The sequence below is a fragment of the Lathamus discolor genome, chromosome 12 (genome assembly GCF_037157495.1).
Source record: "Lathamus discolor isolate bLatDis1 chromosome 12, bLatDis1.hap1, whole genome shotgun sequence".
Classification (NCBI taxonomy): domain Eukaryota; kingdom Metazoa; phylum Chordata; class Aves; order Psittaciformes; family Psittacidae; genus Lathamus; species Lathamus discolor.
The window spans coordinates 8,631,948-8,657,284 of record NC_088895.1 but is presented as its reverse complement, the minus strand read 5'-3'; the positions used below and the strand labels follow the sequence as shown (position 1 = coordinate 8,657,284).

Genomic DNA, 25,337 nt, shown 5'->3' with positions numbered 1-25,337 from the left:
GCACACTTTCAGCAACTATTGCACTCAGACAGAGAGAAAGAAAATACATTTCTTCAGCTGAAATCCAGAAACAGAATCTATAAACATAAAGCATCTGCTTTGTGGAAGTGAAAGAAAAGAGAAGGGAAAAAAAAGAGAGAAACATCACAGCTTTAAAACGTTAAAAGCCCCTCTAAGAACAACAGAGTGTATTTGCTGAAAAGGTGTGCAGCATCGTTTGTCAGTTATGAACTTTTAAAGTGAGGATCAAAAGGCACTGAAGATGGAGTGCTTACATGACACTGCTCTATTTTTCTCTTTCTGAAGGCCTTACAGTGCTTTTAACACAGGAAAACATCAATGCGGCAATCACATTTCTGCCAAACAAATCTTCAACGTTGACAGTTAGTGGTTCGTAAGCCTCTTGAGTGCAACTAGCAATTGCAGGGATGACACCATTGGACATCAGACCGCATGCCACTGCTTGCTGCTGAAAAAGAAACCAGCCTACTCAAACATGTCGACACTTCTTACCAAGTGCTTCTCCTCTGGTGACCGCATTGTTTACTTCCATCTTGCCACACCAAGGTGCTCTTACAAGCTGTTCTTCAAAACTCAAGTAAATATGCAATGGATTCAGGAAAGCAAGAGCTGATATTTCTATTGACATTCTTTAAAAGCAGCCCCAGGCTGTAGAGCTTAATAAACCCCATCTTTTTCATTTTCTTCAGCTGAATGATACAAACCAAATTCCAGCCCTGTTACAAAATTATGCTCTAGTGATGTTGTAACCATGATGGTTTAGGTACAAAACAATAAAGGTCTCTAAGCTCAAAACCTTCCTACTTTTTCTATGCAAGTGGCTTCAGCTATGGAGTACATAATTCCCTATCTATTTTACTACTACTGTTTCCTTCTTCCATTGTAGTACTTTGGAAATCCAGTCTTGGCCCCACACACCTTTGTATCTGGCACTTACAAAGATCCTGGCAGACACCATCTCTTTTCATCCAGCCACACATCTTGGCATTACCGAGTGACACTACAATGAGTAACGTAAGTAATGTGGATGGGAAGCCAGTCTCCAGGCTCTGCCTAATGCACAATAAAAACCAACACATAGGAATTTAAAGCAAAATTGTGGCTGAAAAACCTAGGAATGACCCAACTGTCACACTGCTCTTATATGACCTGCAGAATGCCTCAGAAGAGAAGAGTGCCAGTCTCTGCAAGGAGTGGCTGTGGCAACGTGTGTGAAGTACTTCGATGCCTAAAAAGACAACTTTATCTCTTAAAGAAAGCAGAGAAATAAAGCGCTACTTGGAGATAAGTGCCACAAACTGACAAGAGTTTCACCTGACAGAAATCAAACCACAGCCCTGCTCAGCCCATCTACTGAAAGATAATGTTCCATATGGGGAAAAAGAAATAAATCCAGCTGTTGTCAATTTCTCCAGAGGACAAATGTCAGCATCCTCCTTACTGTTTGGCAGTTCCAACAGCATAAGAGATGAGACTCATATTAATAACCCTGTTTCTTCATAATGCACATGGGAGATACCTCTCATGAACCTGTTCTTCAAAATGATTGTAACCTTTCTCATCTCAGATGGACTCCTAGCAAAGCCAGCACCACTAAGTCAGAGAATGGGCAGCCTGACCAGCCCAGCTTAACAAAGTCCATTAGTGTTTGGACAAGGCTCTTGCACCTCCTTCCCATCACACTGAAGAAACAACCCAAAGGCAGCATTTAGTGATTTGAGACGCCTTGAAGAACACAAGCTCTAATTGTTCTGCTTCTCAGAAGGTGCATGTTGGGTCACACCATCACTCCTGGCAGTACAGCATCACATGAGTGCATCACTGCACTGTAAACACATTGAAAGAAAACCAGCTTCTACCTCAAAGTACTTGCTGCCTTCAGATAAATGGTGAAAATAAATGAAACAAAGGCAGGAACTTTCCCCAAATGTTCAATTTTTATCTGAAGAAAGAAACAGCAGTGGAGCTGCTCTTTCACTTCCTAATATGAATAATGGATTTGATATTTCTTCCTCCCTCTCTCCCAGTCAGCATCCCCTTCCTTCATTTTATCCCTTCCATCCTAGTCACTGTATTCTTCATTTTCAGTGGAATTTTCAAGTGGAAATCCAATGGGATGTCAACGTACAGGTCACTGAGCATCACCTGGAATATTTCACCCCTTTTACTGCTCTTCACTTCAATCAGATGCACACCTAGCATTATAAAGGAACAGATGAGCATGACTGCTCATCTGCTTGGGAAGGACAGAAAGGAAGGGGCACTAAATCACAGGGCAGGATGGCATCTAATATTAAAATTACTTTATTGTTTCCACTCCACTTCATTTTTGGGCTAGCAATCGAGCCAGATGGATTTACATTAGCACAGGACGTGGCTTTCACTTTTCTTCTGAATTGTCTTTACTGGCTGCATGTCAGTAGAGACAATTCACCCTTGGGCATTCGACAGGGCAAGAAGCCAAGACTGCAGGTTCATGGATGTTTTTTGTTTGTGCTTTGTTTTGTTGTCAGGTTGTGGGTCTTTTTTTAAGCTTCTTTTGGAAAGGTTTAGTGGTATTTATTTACTGCAGGCAAGTGGGCAGGGCTTACAAGGGACGCTTTGTTCAGCAGGCTTTGGTGTCATGCAGGCGTGCTGCCTTATTTGAGTACCTCTCTATTGTGCAAGGGATTTGTTATTTGTTTGCTGTCAAGGCACCTCTGGGTATTAGCCCCTGCTTCTTATAAAGAGATTATTTCTCTATTATTTTTCACACTGTTCCCCTCCAGCCGCTTCAGCCGCTGTAATACTTGAGGATGTTCCAAAAGGCAGAGGGATAATTCAGGGACACTGACAAAAATTAATGTTGCAGCTTCAGAGCCTTTTTCCTGAAGTCATTTTGCTTTGACGTGGCTTCTTAGTCCTCAAATAGAAACTCCTTTTTCCTTGCTTTCTCTTAATTCCTCCTTGATATCTATTTTAACACAAGTTTTTAACTGCTGTGGCTTTACTTGTGTCATAACTACTGCTTATGTGGTGCCATAACTACTGTTACCAGATATATACACCTGCAAAATAAAGCAGGATCAAGAAACCTGCCCCTTCTGGCAAAGCTGACCCTGGAGAACAGAAACTCTCTTGGCATCTTGATGGAAGTCACAAGGACTTTGTTTCCTCTCCAGAATAACCGATTTTCTCCTTGAGCCACAGACCTGGGAACTGACCCAGTTCCAGCACCCAGGCTCAATTCCTGCACTGAACCACCCAGCCCCTTCGCAAAACCTAGCATGCATCTGGTCTTTAAAAGGGGAAGAGAGGTCTCTCCAAAGAGGAGGCTGAAAACAAAATCCACAGGTCAGCACCATGGAAAATGCCATTAGGGTAATCTCAAGTATGAGAAAGAATAGGCAGATGGAGGGGATTAATACTACAAGGCTCCCTATTTCTCACCTCAGTGGGCACAAGGTATAAATTAGCCAGGTTTGTCCTCTGAGCAGGTGAAGGAGTAACGCACATGCAGGAGGCATGAGTTCCAACAGCATGAGACATTTCCAAGCTTTCTAAAAGCCAGCACTAAACTCAAGCTGTTCTAATACACTGGTACATAAAAGCAGAAATAGCGAGTCTGGCACCTTTCAGCTTTCTTCAGGATTACAGTTCTGAAAGGACTATGTCTGGAACAGCATCAACAGCTTTCAGCTTGCTAAGGCAGAAATATCTGACATGAGGCTTTAGAACACATTTGAAAAATAAGCAACATTTAAGGGGAATTTGAATCCGGATCCACTACAGCTGCCTGGGTTGTACCTTGAACTGCTGCGGACTGCCATGCCACTACCAGTTCCAAGGAAGCCACCCTCATCTCTCACAGCAAAGCACCAGACATAACCCCTTTATCACTGGTTATAAGTGAGTCTTAGGATGTATCTCAGAAATTAAAAACCATGCAGTGTCAGCAGGTTTACACAGGGTAGATAAATAAAGGCCTAATGGGAGTGATGTGTAATAACCTGCACAAAGGGGTAGTTGAGGTGCACGAAAAAGAAACATTAGATTGCTTCATAAAAATCAAATGGAAACACCACTCAGAAAGAAAAAAAGTTATCTTGAGATGCTGCACTAAATCTAGTGATGAATGTGCTGATAACTCAATACTTTGTTTTGTGTCATTACTGTAAATCAGACCGTTTTTCAGAAGTCAATGTTATTCTCTCTTGGTCCATCTTCAGCTAAAGGCTTTCAGCTTGAATGGCACGAATAAAATTTATAGCCCAGAACTTCAAGTTGATTCTCATTCTAGATGGAAGCTTGTCTCCAGAGGTTAGGCTAACATATTTCTTACTCTCATGGATTCTTGGAAGTCTTTAAGGAAGTCTGAGGTTGCCAAAAAGCAGAATGAGAAAGAAGAGTGTAGGGCATGGGGGAGAAAGAGGTTAGAATCAATATTTTAAGTCTTTGTTATGCAAATCCTTCATTCTGGAAAAGCTGCCTTGTTCGTTACTACCAGACTAATACTGAGTTGTCCTTGTGATGTCAGTATATAAATTTATCCATGGACAACAACCACTGAGCCCAACTCACACTCATCAGCCTCCGACATGGGCTGAGCACAACAGAATATCCACTGAAAGGTTTTAGTGGTGCAGGACACAATTTAACACTTCTCCTTTTGATGTTTTAGGGCTTGTCAACACAAAGATAATTAAGACCGGTTAATTAAAAGATATCAAAGTGAATGCATGTAATTAAATAAACATATTGGACAACTATGAAAGGCCTAATTCATGTGCAAGTGGCTCTACATTGAAGATCTTTGTATAGCGATCTAAGGCCTCTGCATGCACGCATGCTAACTTCACACTTTGAATTGATTTACTCCTTCTGAGTCAAATCAGCAAGACATTCCTTTAACATCTTCACTGAAAGGATGTGTCAAATTCGGAAAACACTTCGGAATTTGTCACAGACATGTAACTGAGACAAGTGATTTAGTCTTTAGTGTTGACATGAGTAAATAGTTCACTGCTACCTTCTTGAAACACTCAAGTGAAACACTGAACAGTGAAATGCGTTTATGTCTGCTGGAGCAGCAGTCTAAAACTGGAGTGGGTAAACACACATCGAGTCAGAAGACAAGAAGGAAAACAACTTCACTAAGGACACTTGGAACAAGTGCGTATAAAAGTGTTTGTACTGTGCTGACCTATTGCACCCCATCCAGGATTTGTTAAAGAGATAGAAGAAAACCTTACAACTCTGCAAACACCACTGCAGCACTGGTCCTTGCTGCCTGCATGTCCTGAAAGTGGTTCATGCACCTGACCAGACCAACTAGGCTGGAAATATTGTCCACAACACCTGCTTACAAGCTGTTCATCTTTCATTAACACATTATACACCTGTAAACTTACACACCATTAGGTTTCTGATTTAGAGCTCAGCATTGAAACTAATGCCATACATCTATTTAATAAGCTCATCACCTGTATAGCTGTCCTCTTCCATTATGCACATGACAAGGAAGCGTAAGACACTCATTATTACCAGCTCTGTTCAATTATTCAGTCAGGGTTTTTCCCTTTGTGAAAGAACAGTGCAGATTACATAGCACATGCTGGGAAAACCCATCTAATGACTTTATGGCTATTTCACATTAGAGATTCAGTGCAGTGAGCCCAAGGTTTATATTATAAGCTAACGCTGACGTCCTGAACAGCCTTTTCAAACTCACCCATAGCCTCCCTAACCCTCTAAACTGGCTGAATTACAGTAACAAAGGCTGCCACTGTGTGGTCAGTTTTCTTAGTATTCAGGTAAACACAATCTACTTTCCGTTCTTTATTCCCTTGCTTCAGATGGGAAACTAGAAAGCAAGCTGCTTCATCTTGTTCTAGTGATGACCTGGGTACAAGAACAAATCGAGGCTTTACATATACAGTGGAACAAAAGAAATACACAGTGCTTTGTGCCAAATGCTGTCCTCAGATACATCTCTGCAACCCTGCTGCCATCAGCTGCAACAGACTAAGGGAAATGAGGTGCTTTTTGCTTCTGCCAGAGAGGAAAGGGAGCTGGGAGAATGGTGGATGCCAATGGATGGGAAAAGAATCCTACCTTAGCTTCCTATGGTTTCAAGCTTGAGAAGTCAGTCGCATTGCATGGGTGTTATCTTGTAAATGGTTGGGGACTGATTACTAATGTAATTCTTTTCTGGTCATTCTTAACTTGCATTTCAGCCTTTAACTGCATTCATCCCATGTACTGACACAGCTCCAGCATTGCTCATGTAGCAAGGGCATGTAAGTCCACCCAGTGAAAACCTCCCCTTTCTGCCCACCCTACTAGTGAGAGCAAAATCCTCATGACAGAGTCAACCGATGCATACCATGAACACTGATGGCTGCTGTTACTCTGATTTATATAACGCTTTGTTACAGGGACTCATGTCTTACACGACACTTTGCCTACAACATCAATGTGTTTCCTCTGATACCAGCACATTACACTACTTTAGAACAAATGATCTGCACACACAAGCAAAGATGTGACGGAAACACGGGTACGTGTGAATGAAGCAGAGAAAACCCAAATTATAGGAAAAAAAAATCAATGCTTCAAATCTGTCCCAGTGCAGAAGCTCTGGGCAGCACATGAAGGAAGTACCTGACACCCATGAATGACTGCATGCCTTTGCTTGCAGAGCCACAGTAGAGGTGCCCTACTTCAGAGAGAAGCCTGTTTGGTCAGCCTCAAGGTACCGGCACAGCAGGGCCCAGCTCTGCTCTTGGTGTGGAAGAGAGGAGTTGCACTGGAGGGCTTTTTGTTTGGTGGGACAACAGGAGACCAGAACCGAGTCTCAACCAGCTACTGCACCTTTACATCTGGCCTTAATCCAAATGAGCTTTCACAGTGTGAATAACTGTGATATTCTGTCCATGGAGGGGACAACTAAAATTTGCCCCTCTATTTTCTCAAATGATTTCTCTTCTGGTCCAAGCCCACAAAGCCAACAGATACAGTGCAAGAAACAAATGTTAATGTGGCTCTTTCTTGCCAGTTAATTAATAGTTCTTCTCAGAAACCATTTAGTAAATTATTTGGATGATGAATAGTGCTTTGAAAGGGTTTTGCAGTTACTAATAACACCATTCTGTCTTCCTGTTCCACAGCTGGTTTTATTAATAGAATTCTTTCATAGATGAGGGCTGCTCTGCAAGAACATGTGCTAAAATAACATGCAGAAAAATACTGCATATGGGCTGTTTTGCATCCCTAACCTCTAGGAAGCACAGTTCTGTTTTAGGAAGCCATCAGTATGCTGGCTGAAGCGAAAGGAGATGGACTGCTTTGAGGAACACAGAGCCTGACATTCTTGCACAAAAAGCTGCAGTGCGTTTTCTAACTTTCCATAAAAGACCAGAGTTTCTAACAAGGAAAAATTCACCTGCTCCATCTCTTATTGAACTGTATCAAGTCTAATGGGCTCTACTGATTCATTTGCACTTAATTGGCTCTAAGATGTTACCTCATTATTAGTTGAGCTGCAGGCATTCATACCCATCTTGGAAAGGTAAATTGGCCCTAAACCCAGAGAATTACTCCTTTAATTAGGCTGGATCGATCAGAAAGGCTACAAAGATCACCTGTATTATCTACAAATCAGCACATGAACCCTGCCTAGAGTCAGGGAGTGACAAATGACCACGAAGGCCTTGTCTGGTAGTCCCCACTAGTGTTAAGACCAAGATATGAGATGCTCCAGTAAGGCCATCATCCATCGAACAGGCCACAGGCTGCAATCATGCTTAGCTGAAATTTGTTATTGTAATGAACTGAACCTTCTCAAAGCAGCAGATGCCAGGAGGGAAGGATGTTATATGGATTTCCAATACCAGCCAAACAGCCTCAAACTTGGAGCCAAAATTCTGTCACTCTGCTGCTCTGTGGAGTGTCTTGTTTATGGACTTTCATTACTTACTCGGCTTTGTAAACCACTCATTCCAGAGCTCCCAATGGTATAAACAACTTATCATCACTTGCCATCAGCTGTTGTATATTATGTGTATTAGTAAGGTTCCCCATGGAAACACAGCATAATAGAAGCAGTTAATTTCATTTTTCCCACTAAGAAAAAAAGAAATAAAATAAAGATTTCCGCAGAAATAAGCATCTGAATATATAAAAATTAATAACAAGGTACTAAATGTTTCCATGCCAAATGACAGAGTAGGGCAATGAAGAGCTGTTCAATATGTTGGTGCCTGGCTTACTTAATACACATTCTGGGAGGGATTTTAAAAACTGCCTAAGTGCTTTTCTAAGTGTCCTGTTGTCAATGACATCTGTGATCAAAGCTGCTCAGGTGATCTTGAGGTTTCTCCCTTTTCAACCTACCTTTCCCTAATGGCCCAACCTATTGCCATCAGACTGCTCTCAGTAAGAGCTGAAACACATGCAGCGGGGTACACAGACGACACTGCCATTTGGATGGTGCCAAAATGTACTTTACAAAGTTTCCTGTTGCTTTATTCATTTTGAGTTCCATTGAAAAGCAGCCCTTAGTTAGGATACAGATACCCCTGCTTGAAAAAGCTCATAAACCAGTCTTGGCTATATGCAAAACATCTGCACTCTGTATTCTGTTATGGCTATAAATCTGCATTATGTTTCTTTGAACACCAGTATTTATCTTCATTGTTTAGTGCACCTCTGCACACTGGAGAATTCATTAGGAAAACGACACAGCCATGCAGTGCAGCAATAAATTCGTGTTCTGCCTGAAGAAATGCTATTGATTTTGCATGGCACTCCTGGATTTGCATGTTTGCCAGTTAGCTTAACCATAACACTGTAACGTACATCAAAGAATATCCTCAAGAGCCGAGTCTGCAGCCTAAGTAAGGCTCACTTTGGTGGCACGTTAAGTCTTTGCAGAATGCTGGCCTCCAAACCAATCAATTCAGTGGCTTAGATTTAACCAAGCATTAAAAGAAAAGGTAAACTTTGTAGCTTCCCATCTTTAAGCAGAGCCACAGCGAGAAGCGAGCTCTTCAGCTGATACGCTAGAGTGCTTCTTCTCTTTCCAGCCATTTGAGGGCAGACCTTGGCATGCTAATCCATCCAGCTCACAACCTCAGAGAATGCTCCTTGCAAAACAGGTCCAGCAAAATGGGGTAAAGGAGTTTAGCTACCAGGTAGGAGAATAACAGATCAAAGGACAGAGCCAAAGACACATTCCAGCACAACCATGCCATTCAGACCGGCTTATCCATTTCACAGCTTGAAAATGCAGATTCCTAGAAGAGTAGAAGCAAACACAAAGCCTCTGCCTGGGGCTGAGTAAGAAAATGCAGAACTCCATCACACCACCAGTGATGCCCTGGTAAAGGCAATGGGGAAGAACGGTCCTTGTGGGAGACACCTGCAGGACCTGCTATGAGGGACGCAAGTCAGAGGGAAGCTGGAAGAATTTACACTAGGAGTTGGAAGATAGGAGTATGCAAGGAGGATCTGCTCCTTACAGACCTTGGTACCTGCTATCTGTGAGCTGCCCTGGCATTTACAACCGTGACAGTGACACCCTGTCTTTTGTCAGTTGGCTATAAAATCTTAGAACTGTGTGTTGGCTTTGAGTAGCCTGCAATCAATTACTGCAAGAGAGCTAATTGATCACACATGATTAGCCAGATAATTTGCTTCATATTTCCATTAACGAGCCCAATGGGTATGATTAATCACTGCAGGGGGCAGAACTTCAGCAGGGCTAGTGGGGAACTTGCTTTGTAATATTGTGAATCCCATTACCCTTAATGGAAATTTAACAGCTAAATCCCCTGTGGATCACTTAGAAAAAATTATCCCTTAAGGTTAAAGGGGATTTCATTAATAGTATTCTAGGATGCTCTGATTTAAAAGTACTGTAAGCCTCCAGTGTCATGTAGAAATATGCATCCTACTGACTTTTGCATGTCCCTCGTTATTATATCACATTACCCTTCTCAAATGGAATTTCAAAACACAGCTCAGTCTATTGAAATGTAAAGCACATCAAGGGTAAATTTTCTAAAAGTTATTCAAGGAGATTTATCTGTTAAATTCCTATGAATATTAATGGGAATTGTCCAGCCACATTGCCAAAACACGACTCTTAACAAACCCCAACAGTAATTTATCAGGCTTCTTAAATTCTGATGCCCACATATAGCAGAATGTACACTACATATGAGTCTAGAATTTGGGCTGGAAATCCACATACCACATTGTTGTGGTTAATGACATCTACTGCTTCATCTTGCACTTCTCTGAGATGTTGACAGAGTCTTATAAATGACTTTTTGGAGTGTTTGGCATCAAAAGCCAGTACATGGATGTCACTTGAATCTAGGTAAAGGTTAGTAGAAAAGTATTAAGTTGTCATTCTAGAGTACCTTACTGCCTACCAATCACAATGGAACACTGGTGAGAAAGTGCTCCTATGGCTGGGCAGCCAAGTTGACAGAGTTAAACTCCCCCTGAAACGCAAGGCTTAGGTTCTCTGGAAACCAAGATCCATTAAGATGGACTACCAAAAGAGTCACCTTTTAAACAGACAAATAGCTGCAAATATTAGACAGTGTCTCCGACTGATGATACCGATCATTTTGAATAGATTTGGCTATTTTCCAATTTACAAGTAATTCACAAATTGAGCAGCTTTTTCACGAATTCATGCTTTGCCGATTAAGTTTCTGGCCATTTATTGTTAACATGTGACTGTGACTAATTGTTAAACAGTTTGATATTGCCAATGTCATCCAGAACTGCATCTAACTCCTTAATCAACTGGATGAAACTCTTCAAACAGGGAAACGAGAACAATCAGCGTCAGCAGTATCACAGTGTGCACATGGACTCACTCAATTTAACCACAAACATTGACCATTTACTAAAAACACAGCTTTGCATGCAAGCAATCAGTCTGTGCACATCTATTTGTTAAAGCGCTCAAATCCCATTACATTGGATGCCCACAGAAACTGCTCCCCAAGACACTTTCCTGTAACATTTTACTGATGCAAACCAATACACAGTCATAACTGATTGCTTATATATATAAAGATACTTTGATGTTTCAGTTCAAAGTTAGGGAAAGACTGACTGGATCAGAACACATAAGTTGGCACAGTTATGCCAGCCACAGCTTGACGCCACCCCAGCCAAGTGGTTGCAATAAAACCTGGCTAGTTCAGGAACACTCATGCACATAAACTGAAACATCCACATTAACCAACTATATCAACCTGTGTATAATATCAATCAGTTATTAGCACTAAAGCCATCCCTAAACAATTTAGCTGTAGTGGATATGAAGAGGTGATCACCTTGCCCATCTCAGACAATATCCAGGATATACAGGTATGTGTAAGTGCACTGAAATAATTTTGAATATTGATTTGTATTCCACTTCTACACCCTACAATTGTTTTTATAGTAAAACTATGTCCACTTTAGGCAACCTGATCCTTGTGCGGGGTGGCGCCTTAAGGTCTATTTTCATTAGCCTGATGAAAGGCAACACTGGATTCTCTTTCACATGAGATAATTTCTAGCTATTCTGTCCATGTACCTAGAGTGATGAATGGATGAGAAGAAAGAAGGCAGCACTGAAAACATGTGACCACAGAGAGAGACCAAAGAAGGAGAAGAGTCGATGAGGCAAGAAGTAACAGGAAAAAGGGATATATGAGACAAACTTCAGAACAGAATTAGCTCTCAAGACCTCGAGGATTTCAGAGACTTCTCCATATGCACCTGATCCTGCCCCCCCTCTGTTTGCATCCACCTCTGGGTTCACTTCCTGAGGTCACTGTTTCAAATTTGAGATTTTCCTTTCAAATGCACAGCATCTCCAGAATTCGTCATCAGTCTGCAGTCAGAGATGAAGTCAAACGCAAGCTCTGCGACCAAAGGCTGATTTCCCCACAAACCAGAAGCCTTTCCTACTATTCTTCTGAATTAATTTCAGTTCAGACTAAAACATTTCCTTTACAGCATCATTTCATGTCACAGATGGGACTCTTGCTTAGTTTTTATTGCTATTAGAAAGGCTTTTTCTTTTCCCCCTACCCTGAGTAATAGGTTTTTCTCCTCACCTACTCTAGACTTCTCTTAAGCCAGAAACTCCTCGAACCTCTAATGCTTCCCTCACTTTGAACGTCCATTGTGGAAGACATTTATGAGCTTTCCTGGGAGCTGCTTAGGTACTTAAGAGGTCTGGCGTCCACAGCAGCACTGAGCTCATAACTAACTGGTACAGCTCAATGAGAGTGTGGAACATTAAGGCCTGGTGGAGCTGAGCCAGGAAAGGCAGAGGGATAGGAGAGTGATGAGAAAGAATAAGACACATTGGCAAGAGCAGAAAACAGAAGGTGGAGAAAAGGTCTAAAGACTTGCCATAAAGAAAGGATTTAGGATTGGAAGAAAAGCTGAAACAAAGTAGGAAGGAACATTCTCTGAATTTTCAACCTCCCCCCTGCTTAGCTCAAGATGATTTGTCTCATGCACTTGAGTAGCAGCTCATCTCCACTAACCCCATGGAACATTTCATTGCCAGCTCAAGGCACAGAATGAAAAAGATGTCCAAACCCCAAAGATGCCCCAGAGAAGATGAAATGAGCGCTGCTCGCATGCTTCCAGGGTTGGAAACTGAACAAAGTCTAACACATACCTCCCTCTGCACCTTGTTTCTATGGCTCTCACCCTGGGGCCTGACATACAACCAGTATGGTTACATTTACACCTTCCTTACTCCTTGGCTGGTTCTGTACATTGGAACACCACCAGGCAGATCTGTTGCTTAACCCAAAGGCTGTTGTGAAATCATCTATACATAAACAGTGGGGTGCTTTTCAGACAGCCATTCACATTACACTCCTCATGCCCTCCATTACCTGTACTGGTAAGGGGATGCCAGCACTAATGGGGACAAAATAAAGGACACAAATAGTCTTTACTGAAGACCTCATGTGTCTGAGTTAATGGAGAAGCGTGAAGCCCTCATAGTGACAGAAGGAGAAATTAAGGCATGAAAGGAAGAGGGTTACTATGTCAGCTCTTCATTAATGTGATAACAAGTGCTAAACAGCACTGGATTTACCAGAGCTGTTTTGAAAACAAAGGTCATTCAGATCAATGGTAAACTATGATCAGTGGCTGCTGTGCCTCTGTACCTAGAGCAGCAATCCACCACACACACCAGGAGAGCATGAATATCATTCAGACTGGGTTGGATACTCCCTTTTGCTGTACATCACAATTACAGAAGGTCAATATGCAGCTGGTTGAAAGATGTATCATGCACTCTCTAGCAGGCTCATGGATCCCTGTTTGTTAGTTAAAGGTTTTCTGTCTTGCTAAATCACAGCACTTTGCTCCTATCTAAGAGGGTGTAGACCTTCAGCTAATGCCACTGAAGGAGAGTTTTTCCGTCTTTACTTATCAAAAGGAAAAGATTACAGGGTTTTTAAACTACCTTTCGAGATGCAATTCACCCAACTCACCATATCATCATTCCTTTCTCCTGCTGTCACATTTGCCTCAATTTCTTACTTCAGCTGTGCCTTGACTCATTGCTAAATTTTAACCTAAAATGCTAGATCGCACTATATCCTTCTTTTTTTTCTTTCTCTGCTAAAAAAACCTGAGAGAAAACAGAAAAAAGATCAGTGCCCCACAAGGTATGTAGACGAAAAATTTTTGCATGAAGATCTAAGAAACATCTTAGTAAGTGCTAGAATTTGCTATTTTTCATGTAGAAAATGCCTTTGACATTTGAAATGCCAGGAAATGTTGCTTCAGTAAGATGGACGACGGGCTATGCTTAATTAAAACAGACAGACAGAATGAAAAGGGGAGAACTGCTACCACATTTGCACATCACTATCTTCCTGAAGAGATACTGAAAACGGACTAATGAGGGACAAGAAAAATGAACCCCATTTCCCTTAGTGATGATTTTTGCTGTGCTTCCTGCTTAAGACAACCATGAGTAACCTGTGTAAATGAAAGCATAACACAAAGAGCTGCTGCTAAGCACAGGATGACACAAACCTGGGTCCTAATTCTGCTTTCTAAAACACTTCTTACTTCTGCTGCAGCGCAGAGAACAGGTCAGCAAAACACATGGACCCTCAAGCGCTCAAGAAGGCCAATTGTAGAAATACTAATGCTTTCCTCTTACTTATTTAACAGCTTCTTTGCCTGATTTCTAAGTCTAGCACAATACTTCCATGGCCATCAAAATATAATCTTCATTCTCTTCCTGACCAGTTTGTAAACACTTTTTTCCCTGTAATACCAGTAATCAGAGAAGCACACATTTTAAGGCTTGGAGCCACCTGCCAGCATTGGCTAATCTTGCAAGAGCTGCTTTACCATTCTCAAATCCTTCTTACCAAGCAATTTGCTTCTTAGCACTCAGCACTGTGCCTGACCCTCCTTTCCACCAACACACCCCATTTCCCTTCTTCTCCTCACTGCTGTTCTTAACACCCTGATCACAGGCATGGTGTGTGATGTATACCACCCATCTGATGAAGCTCTTGTAATAGGAACAGCCCTTTCTCTTTCCCAGCCTTCTCTCTCAACCTCTGTCTACATTACCTGATTTCTACATTCACAAAGGCACTTCTATACAAGTAAAAATCCTTTTGGTAACCCCTTCCATTCCAATAACATACATACATTGAGGGTCTATCAGTCCAAACAGTTTGGCATATAAACAACAGATTTATAATAGTCCCTTTTAAATTATAAATACACTATCAATTATATGTAATAATTGGACGATTTCCATGCAAAACTGATGGTTGTATATTTATAGTTAAGATTATATGGAGCTATGCAGAATGTTCACAATGAAAATAGACTGTTTTACTTTTGTTTTGCAAAACTGAAACCAAAACAGAGTTTCTCCCTTTAATTCTTTTGCTACAAAATAGGGCACTCCCATACATTTCTGCTTTTGGAGGACAAAATGCTTCTGTCTTTGAAATTGTGCATTTTGATTAATCATATTATGATTAATTCAGCATAAACCTAACTATATCACAGAAGCCCTGAGAGAAATGGCCCAAAATGAGCACTAGTCCATGATCTCTAGATACACATAAATATGCATACACAGACTTATATATACACAAACACACAGATGAGTTGTCAAGATATCAAGATGGGGAGACAGAATGTGTGTACAATGCTGCAGAATGAGGGCATGCTTAATTAAAGGGATAACAGTACACAGAAAAGAACAAGTCTACATGATTGTGACAGTCTGGCCTTCTAATGTGTCTTATATTGGAGAGCATTGCAATATTTGATTTTAGATTTAAGAAAACAAAGTTCTTAGAGACACATGAAGTTGTATCAGAAAAACCCCACTCTATCCTCAAATCCTTTTCACATCCACATTTAGCTATCAAAGATAACATTTTCTTGTTTAAAAAACAGAATAATTAAGCAGTGATTGATATTCCTAATATTTATGCATAGGAGGGAAATGAAGGATATCAGTTATACAGGAACACATAAAGCAGCAAGCATGTGCTACAAGTCATGCGAGTTATTCCCAGTACCTGCATTGCTTTCCAAGTAAAAAGTCCCTGCAAGACAAAGATCACCAATGAAGCATGGCCAGAGTTCAGTACAGTATTACAGCACATAAAGAGCTACTGCCAATACCCCTACTTATGTTTCATTTTAGCTGTTTGCCTCTGTCCACTCTTGGGAACCAGAAGGCCTGACACCAAGCCATTTGAAAGCCACTCTGGATGGGTAAGGGCGGCTGGTACAAAAGGCAGCCAAAGTGCTCTCGCTTCGTAACACACGCTAACCCAAACTCCTTCCGACAAAGGAAATCAATACTTCAGTAGGAGACATGCCCCAGCTTGGCACTGAATCTCAAATGAGCAAAAGGCCTCCTCCTGCCTGAACATCACCCCCTGAGCACTGTATCAAGACTCACCTCACTTACTACAAGCATCTGCAGAGGGTATTTTCCCCTCCAGGCCTCCCGCGTCCTTCTTTAACATTTACTGTTAGAGATCAGTAGCCTATACAATTTATCGTACCTGTCAAGGCTAATTTATTCATGCGATCTGGCAGTAATCAAAAGGACTGAGATCGATGTGCCAGCAAACCTTGACATTTATTCATATTCGGAAGTCCCATTTGACCTTGAACTGCAGCTAACTGGAGCTGAACTTGTCAGCACCTCTCTGGGGCTCGCTGGGTCTTGCAGATCAATGCCTCTGGGCTAAGGGAACAACGTCAGGGCAACAAATGCTCAGACCACAGACAGAGGGGTAGGGAAGATGACACCATTGACAACACAGCGGTCACAGACCTACCAGTCAATCCAGCACGTGCGTTGGTGCAGCTTGTACCTGCACGCTCCTGCAGTACAACTGTTCAATGCCAATGAATTTCTGACAAGGAGTGAAAAGGGTGAGGGAAAGGAGTGAAGAAGGAACATGACTTGTGTCTGCCTGCACCAGCACAAGCACAATGCCTGAAGTTGCGATGCTGTCCTTGGCAGGCTGCTGCCAGACTGGCCCCATGTGGGCCACTCGTGGTGTGTCAGGGGAGGCAAAGGAAGAGACAGAGAATAACCAACACTACCTTCCCTCCCTGGGGGCAAACAGAGACAGCGGCTGGTGATCCAGCCAGAAACGGCAATGCAGAAGATGTATCAGAAACTCTGTGACCAGCTAGGTACCTGCCAGCTCAACGTGACAAGGTAACAAGGAAACGGATCTCATGAGAACTGCTTTGAATGTGCTCAGAACTACTTGGGAACAGGCCTTGGAATTTGCTTACTTCTCTTGAAGCCCTTTATCCTTGTCCCCTCCTCACTCAATCATGCCCTAAAGGAACATACGAATTTGAAGTGCAGTTCTTCTAACACATGCATGTGCTGCAACTTCCAGTAATCATTTCAGGCTTTGAATTCAGGACAATCAAAAGGAAATACAATTAAGCCTATTTAAAACAGTGAATCTCAAACATCCACAGAGGACACTGTTGGAGCCTCCTACCTCCGTTTCCTCTTGGTCAAATGAAAGCTTACTTCTTTACCTGCTCCCCCCAAGTGTGCCAGGAGCTATGAGTATGACATGCTCTGAAGTTACTGTTTTTCTGCTAATAGGAAGATATTTGTGTAAATGACAAGCTATTAGAGACGCAGAGGAAATGTAAGTGGCATTTTAGGTAGAAATATGCAGCTCCAGTTTTACTGAAACACGCAAATAGATTATTTTATTACAGTCAAAACACTTGAATACGTAATACGCAGCTGCACCTAACACAGATTTCACAGGCGGATTTTGATGCTTCTCTGGGTTCTCCTTGGCTGTATTTCTCCTGCTATAAATTCTGTATGTCATATTAAATACAATTTTTCAGTGAAGTCTGCCTTTTCTGAGCCTAAAATACAAATAGAAATGATGAATACGCCACTCTGTGTTTGCTTTTTCTTTCTTTTAAATAGCTAACAACTTTCTGTTATGTTGGAAGTTACCAAAGGAAGGCAATTGGCACTTTGACCAATGCATTTGCACATGTTATATACACATCTAACCCTGGCAATCTAATCTGGTGTTCATGGAAGAGAAACAATGACATATGAAATGCCACTATGATTTGTCAGTATGGATCTAGACTAACTGCAGTATGCAACCAACAAAACTACACACGGAACTCTAAGTTACAATAAACGTGCTAATAAAGCATTTCATCCAACCTGTTTCCCTATTTTAACTACGTACGAAACAAAATTTGAGAATCTTGGAACTTTTTCAGGAAGACTTATGATAGGTTTTTTTGACATATATTATTGGGGTTTGTTTTCTTTTCCTTCCTTCCATATGGGAATGACTTCATTTATTCATGCAGAAACAGAGCAGGAATTCAGCTCCAAAATAATGATGAAAAAAAGTGCAGAACAATATGGTAAACGGGTATTATCAAGTTCCCAACTCCTGGCAGCCAGTATGACCTAAAGGTATATCACTGCACACATCATGCTCCAAAATACTGCCGTGAAACACTCCCCCCAAGCTTTTAAAGGACACTGAGCTAAAGGAAATGACGTACCTCTGCAGGATGAACTTTTAGTTCTGTTGTTACTGTTTGGACAATTGACCACGGGTGTCCTCCTACAACACGAGCAAGCAAATACTCACTGCCACCAACACCAAAAAGGACAAGATCATAAAACTAAGGGAAGCTTGAGAAAAAGTTTTAGGGTTTACTTGCACAGGAAGATTAGGTGGCAACAGATGAACAACTCACCTGCCTGCTGCTCTGACTCTGTGCTAAATGCCCATCATGCCCCCAGACACTCACACCTGTGCATTTTCTGCCTGTGCTCAGGGATCTGAACAGGGATCTGTTTCCCGGCTCTGTGCCCCATTCCAGCCCCTCCATGCAAGGTTTTATTCCTCTGTGAGCCCTTTGGGGGAGAAGCTGTCCCTCCCTGCCATCTTCCTGCAAGGTGCCTGGCCAACAGATGCCTTTCTGAAACATTAACTGCAAAACAGGTAAGAAGATCTGGTCCCCACTCCTTTCAGAGGGCATTTTCTGCCACTCTAGAGATGACAACTGTGCCATTCTCTGTACTGTTTTGCCCACTACATGGGTAATGTGATCACGATAATGCCATTAGTAGATGGGCAAACTGAAGAGGAAGGATAGGAAACAGACTCCTCAAGATCATGCAGCTGGTGAGTAACCCTCCTGGTACACAACACAGTCACTTTGTCTGGGGGCTCCCCTGTTGTGGGTATTCCCATTGCACTACACAGAGCAGTAAAACCAAATTTATAGGAGGCTTGCATTAAACGCTTCTCACTGGTGGCTAAACAGATGCTGCCCTAAACAGAAAATAGCTCGTCTCTTTCACGCACAGTGTTAAATTGCCTTTTTTCTGTATGCTACACACAGTGCAGATAATGATACAATTTTTTGGCACCAAAGGAGGGAACCTTCATTCGACAACAGGTACATGCATTATTCCTTCCCTGTTCCTGCTCCTCAGCTCAGAGGTATCTGTCACACAGGTCAGCTCAACGTGCTTTGCTCTAGTGAGGCAACACTCTTGCAAGGGTTGTTATTAGTCAGTTAGACATTTCTTTAGCAGGCTGCAAAACATACAGTAAAAAATGTTCTATTACCTCCCAAAGTTTTCCAGGCAGAATCAAAAGAAAACAACCTAAATCCCACAACACCTTCCCCCTCCAAACCCACAACTCATCAAAGATCAGCTCTGTTTTCCTCATGCTCACGCAATAAGAACACTTCCACCTGCCAGGGATAAGGATTTACATGCCCCTGTTTGGCATCGTAAATAATGGTGACTTGAATTTGCCTACACGGGTAACACCCCAGCGACAGATGGCAAGTTATATATCTCAATGCTTACGATCCATCTCCAGACCCTGCACTCAAGAAGGGAAGATCCTGTAAATCGCACCTCTAAGGTACGTTTTCCCACATGAGACGGTTTGCCTGGATCTGGGAAAACCCTCCAGCCACACAACCACACACAGGAGCCTTGGCCACAGCCAAGGAAAGCAGTTTGGACTATGGGTCCCCCATCCAGAGGCTGCCTCTCCAGGACTTACCCAGGCTGCTGGTCTGAGTCATGGAACCTTCACACAGGACACACTTCTTTGCTCTAACCGCAGAAGGACAGACTAAAAGAATTCCTGTCATCCTAAGAGCCCTTTATACCTAGGAGAGGGTCAGATTAAACCTCTCCTCCGAGAGAAACAAGAACAACCTGGGGAGCTAATCAAAAGGTCAATTAGAAAATGGGCATCCCCCTGCTCTGGGAACAGCTGGTATCCTGCAGCACAAGCATCCTGCAACACAAACACTTCTTCATTTCATTTTTTTAGTGGAAAAACAATGTTTTCCACAGCACTTTCATGAGAGTTCTGAAAAAGATGGTTCCAAAAACCTCAAAGTTCGCCTTTTGCAGGTGTGCTGGACCAAGCTAAGGACTAATGGCTGCTCACCTCTGGGTTCACAACAGCCCAAGCCAGGCTTTTGGTAACCCGCATCAAAATGTGGAGTTCTACAGAACATTTGGAGTTCTAGATGGGCTGTTATTTTGCAACAGAAAACATGCTATAAGAGAAAGTTTCTGACCAGCTGTAGCTCATCTCTAGGCTTCTGGTCCAGTCTCATCATTAGGCGGGTGAAGCCTATTTCAATCTCAATGCAATTAGCACAATCACCTTCCGCGCCTTTCTCCTCTCTCTCTCAGTTCACACTTGCCACTGCAGAGGAACCTGTGTCAGATTTAGACTAAACCTGCAGAGAAGTGGCTGAAAAGAAAGCAGCAAAGAGTAAGGAAACATTGTCTTTCCCCAGTTCTTTCACTGTTGATCTCTTTCTGAAATTTCCAGCCTTGTGCTTTTATAATGTCCTAGTACATGAAAGAGTTTGTAACATAAAATGTTTCACTCGATGGAGCATGATGTGATATTGAAGCCAAATGGCCAGATGCTCTTTCCTGAGCTATTTCCAATGCTTCCAATTTAGAGTGGTTTTAACGGTGTTCACAAACTCTAGTCCTACACTTTGCTGGCAATTTCATGCTAGAGCACCATCGCACTGTGCTCTGATAAAACCACTGCTTTTCATTCAAGGTTACAGTTATCTTCAATTTAATAAAAATCAAAATATAAAGAAAAAAGGCACATTCATTCAAGGAAATTGCAGCCAGGTTGCAGCTGGATTATCACTCCAGAAGCAAGATTGTGTGTCCCATTTAGAGTACAATTAAAGACTATGTAAATGGTCTGGTCAGAGAAAAACCCAAGCACCCCAACTTAACTGGAATGGGCCAAGTGCCCATTTTCACGTCCTTCTCTTTCCTATGGGAAGACCTTTTACACGGAAAATCCTCCAGTTTGAATCATGGTTGATGTCACACTGTGAACCCTGGCACTGGCTGTCACATGGAATTCAGCTTGTCCTCTTCATCTGCTTTTACATGGCTTCCTTGTCTGCTGACAGCAGCGCATCTCTTTGGTTCACTGCGTGAAGACACAAGCACCAGTTACGGGAGGATGCGACTGCAAAGCCAGGACCAGAGTAACCAGAGCTGCTAACAGCTTTCTCCAAGCTGTTAGTACAGTTACTGGCAGTCACACACTTTGGCAATGGGGCATCAGTGATTCATGGTGACTTCAGACACTCCAGGGTTCAGCAGCCTAGGATTTAATGCCTGTTGTGGGTGTCCTCACTTACAACTAAGCCTGTCTCCTTTTCCAGACACAAAGCATTATTGCTATATACAAATGTCAAGCCTAATCTCATCCTGTTTGAATCAATGAAACTTTGCTGGAATTAAAAGATACTGAACATTTAGATGGGCTGAGGACCTGGCTCATCTTACATGCACATCACTATAACAGACTATTCCAATCCCTACTTTGAAGAGGGAAAGGAGCTGTGAATTAATGTAATCCAGGCACCATGAATTCAGTCCTTTCATGATTTCTTAATGCTTGACTTTAGAAGCTTAGCATTCTTTTACCTTAGAAAATGCCTATCAAAATGTTAAATTAATCTGGAATTGGAAAAGAGGACACTCTTTCACTTACATGGCTTATCTGGAAGGTGAGACCTAGGAAATATATCACAGAGATCTTTGCAGCCTATGATAGGGCAACTGCCAATAACAGAACATTCCATTCTTATAAGGATTTTGCTTAGGCAGGGCAGAGTTCAGTGTATAACTGGTCAGAAACAATTTAATGGCATTTAACTTCATGCTGAAAAGACAGATTTATCCCACTCCAGTGTGAGCAGGCATGTCCAAGGACAGAGTGCACTATTTCAGATGCCACCAACTGTGTATTTTGTTAACATCATTTAAATGACTGAACTTCTTCAAACTAAACCACTTTCTTCTAAAACTTCTCCTTTGAAACCAAATTAATTTTTACTAAAAATTACAATCAAGATAATAATGAAGGTTTTTGGTTTACTGAAATGAGACATTTTGATTCCGCTGTATTTTTGTACAGTTTTCACTTGTATTTTACCACAGCATGTCACAAAAAACCTGTCATTTTGAGAAACTCTCCGGACTGGGGCCCCTACTTACCTCTTAGCTCTAAGGCTGGGAGCCCAGCCTCACAAATCACAGGGTTAAAAGCATTGTCCAGAACTGAGAATTAAAGGTTGCTATACATAAGCCTTGTGACATTATTATGACAGCATACCAGCCCAGAATCTGCATTTAAAACACTGACTGCTCAAACAAATCTAAATCTCCTTAGCTAAAGGTAATAAAATCAGGTCAAGAACTCACTACTCAACAATCTATCATTAGCACTTCTGTTTGGAGAAAATGCAGCTCATCTGGTTTTAAAGAAAGTAAAGCTGGGCCATAAAGCGTAAGTTTGGAGAGTACAATGATTTGCTTGGGTATGCAAGTGTTAGGTAACGACTTTCATTTCCTCATTTTGAGATGTCAGTGAATCTGCACCACAATTTTTTACACGACACACAGTGTTTCTTGCCTAGCCCAGAGGTGGAACTGCATTTCTATACACACCGCCCATGCTTGAGTTCTGCTGGGCAGCCTGGCCATCACAGCGAGGTAATCACGACAGCAGAGAGCGCAAATGAGCCAAGCTTTTATCCCATTGTCAGGCAGCTCTTTTCAGGCCCGATGAACTGTGCCATAACATTGTCAGTTCCCCAAACTGGCCAAAGTTACTGTGGACACATCTGCATGAGCCAGTGACAACTAACCGCAGGCACTAAGTTATCACTTGAATTCACCATAGAGAATGATTTGTCACACGAATACCTAGGCACATCTCCAACTGATTACTCTGGCCAGGACCTCTTGAACAGTAGGCTTAAGATACCTCAAATTGGGTAAGTCAGCAGTTTGTGTGTGTGCTGGGTTTGTGGTTTGGTTGTGGGGTTTCAAATCTCTGAGTTAACACTCATTCATCAGCTGATGCAGATTGAGAATACAGTAGTACAGCCAGTTGAAGCTAGCCATAAAAGAGAAAAAGCTTAGCTTTCAGTTGTCAGTGTGGTAATGTATTTTTTATTTAATTTGTTTGGATTCTTAATGGTGGAAGCAGAATTTAATTTGTCCTGGAGCATCCTTTAAAATAAATGGTTGATCTCTTCCCACCCACCATTACAGTTGATGGGTACAAAATAAAATGAACAGCAATTCATTCCCCTTATCACTAGAGCACCAGAGGAAGAGAAAGATCCTTAGTGCAATGATTAATGACTTGCTATAAAAAGATGCATCGTAAACTGATTGTATTAGGTTAAATCATAAACTAGGCTTTTAATGTTTATATGATCCCTTTCTAAATAATTAAGTGTGCTGTAGCTCCCACTAGGAAAGGAACTTTCATGACACTTGCAAACGATGCAGTTTCTTACAGGGTCATAATTTGGGACCCTCACTTAACGGGATCCCTGTATTCACCTCAAGCATAGCTTCAATTTCTTTAACTACTGGGACATCTCTCTGTTCTACAGGTCAGAAAGACCATGTGATGTCCAGGAGCTGCAAAGATGAACACGATCTATTCTGATTTAGGGTGTCTTCTTCAGGCACAGACACATCCCACAGCTTTGCTGCAGGAGAAAGTACCATTGCTTTTCTTTCTCTCTGCCTACAGGCTGGGAGGTGAACCACAGCTGGAATGAAAACAGGATACAAGGAGGCAGAGCAGCAGTGTGGTGCTTGCCTGAATGCAGTTAAGAAGCCAAAGCTGCCTGTGCTTGTGAAGGGCACCTCATCCACAGCGGAGTCAGCCACGATTTGGCTTCATAAATTCCTGGCCAAAATCAGCCTTTAGGTGCTCACAGACAATTCCCATCAACTTCACTAGCTGGTTGTTGAACACACAGACAATAGCACCATTTGTCCATAACAGAATTCAGTCCTGTATTTATCCATCCTTCACTGAAACTGTCATCTTTGAAAAATACAGTACAAGATGCCATTAGATAAGTGTCCATCTATTCCTCACTATCACGAGCCTGCAATCATGTCCATCTCCCTTTCATTTCCCAGAACAGCTGATGCTTTTCTCAACCTCAGAATCTCAGAACCTCTCAGAATCTCCTGAGCTTGGCAAATAGACACTGGCTTCATTGCAAAGCTACTCCACTGGGAGAGTCACAGCTCTAACCAATATTAAAGTTACTCATAAAATGAGTTAAAAAAGAGCAGTAGAGCCCTAAGCATTTTCAATAGATGTGGTTGCTCCAGTCAGTTTATGCACTGCTTTGTCAACACAGAAAACCACTCAGGCTAATTATTTAAATATTTCCATCTATGGAATTTAGAAAACGGAAAAGCCAACAGTGGAATACCCAAGATGATGATATTTTAACAAACAATAGTTTTAAGGGGGATTAGCTGCGTTATCAAACAGTATCCTCCCAAATCAGCTCATCAGTTTCACCAACTCTTCGTGTTTCACTTTATTAAAACAATTAAAATGAAGGTTCATTAAATGCAATGTAATATCATTCAGACACTCCAAACCTAATCCCTTTTCTTTAAGTAGCAACATGATAATAGTTTGCAAAAAATTTAAAAGGATTATTGTCACAGCTATTTTAAATAGGGGCTGTTTTCAAACAGTGCCACCCCTTCCCCACACTTTACTATTTCTTATTATATTATTCCTTGGTCTTTATCCATTCATGCACTTATTCCTTCCCTTTTCTGTGTTTCATTGCTCCACACAAGCAGAATCACACACGGGCACCAGCATGTGTAGGGATACGCCAAATACCTCTGTGTGGGTCAGTGCAGCCAGGCCTTGGGAAATGAGGGATTTTTTTTGTGACTTACTTTGAGATTCTGGAGTTAAAAAATTCACAGTGATTTTATAAATATCCTACAGAGAAGGGAGAAGGTTCCTGCGCATTTTCACACTGTTAGTTTCTGACAGCTCTGAAAGACACACAGGAGGGGATCACGCATAGGACTTGCAAATTAGGAGGTAGACACTGTATATTACTTACCCTGCTAGATCCAGGGTGAAAACAGAGTAACAGATCCATGCTACGGACATACAGCTTATTTCAGAATGAACTCACTCATAATCCCGTACTTACATACAGCCTTTTAACAGCATGGTTAATTACGCTTTATAAGGCAAAACCCCCAAACACTGCCATCGCCCCACAACAGAAAAACCCTATGAAGAATGAGAGCTGGTTTCTCGATCCCAGGTTTCTGCAGACTTTAACAGGTTCCCTACCCCTGAAATCCTGCCCTCCATCAATTC

The 25,337-nt window shown here is 41.9% G+C and overlaps 1 protein-coding gene across 5 annotated transcripts in view; it reads right to left on the bottom strand.

The window, feature by feature from the left end:
* The window catches only part of GALNT9 (polypeptide N-acetylgalactosaminyltransferase 9), a 225,838-nt gene that overhangs the window by 37,261 nt on the left and 163,240 nt on the right, over positions 1 to 25,337 (bottom strand). The window contains exon 1 of one of the 5 annotated variants that reach the window (XM_065692356.1): positions 20,055 to 20,124. The exons of 3 other annotated variants lie outside the window; for them this stretch is intronic. In XM_065692356.1, the coding sequence (XP_065548428.1) occupies positions 20,055 to 20,099 (45 nt within the window). In that variant the 5' untranslated portion in view covers positions 20,100 to 20,124. Of the gene's footprint in view, positions 1 to 19,658; positions 19,746 to 20,054; positions 20,125 to 25,337 lie in introns of those variants that run through there. One more of the 5 variants, XM_065692357.1, reaches the window with a different exon arrangement.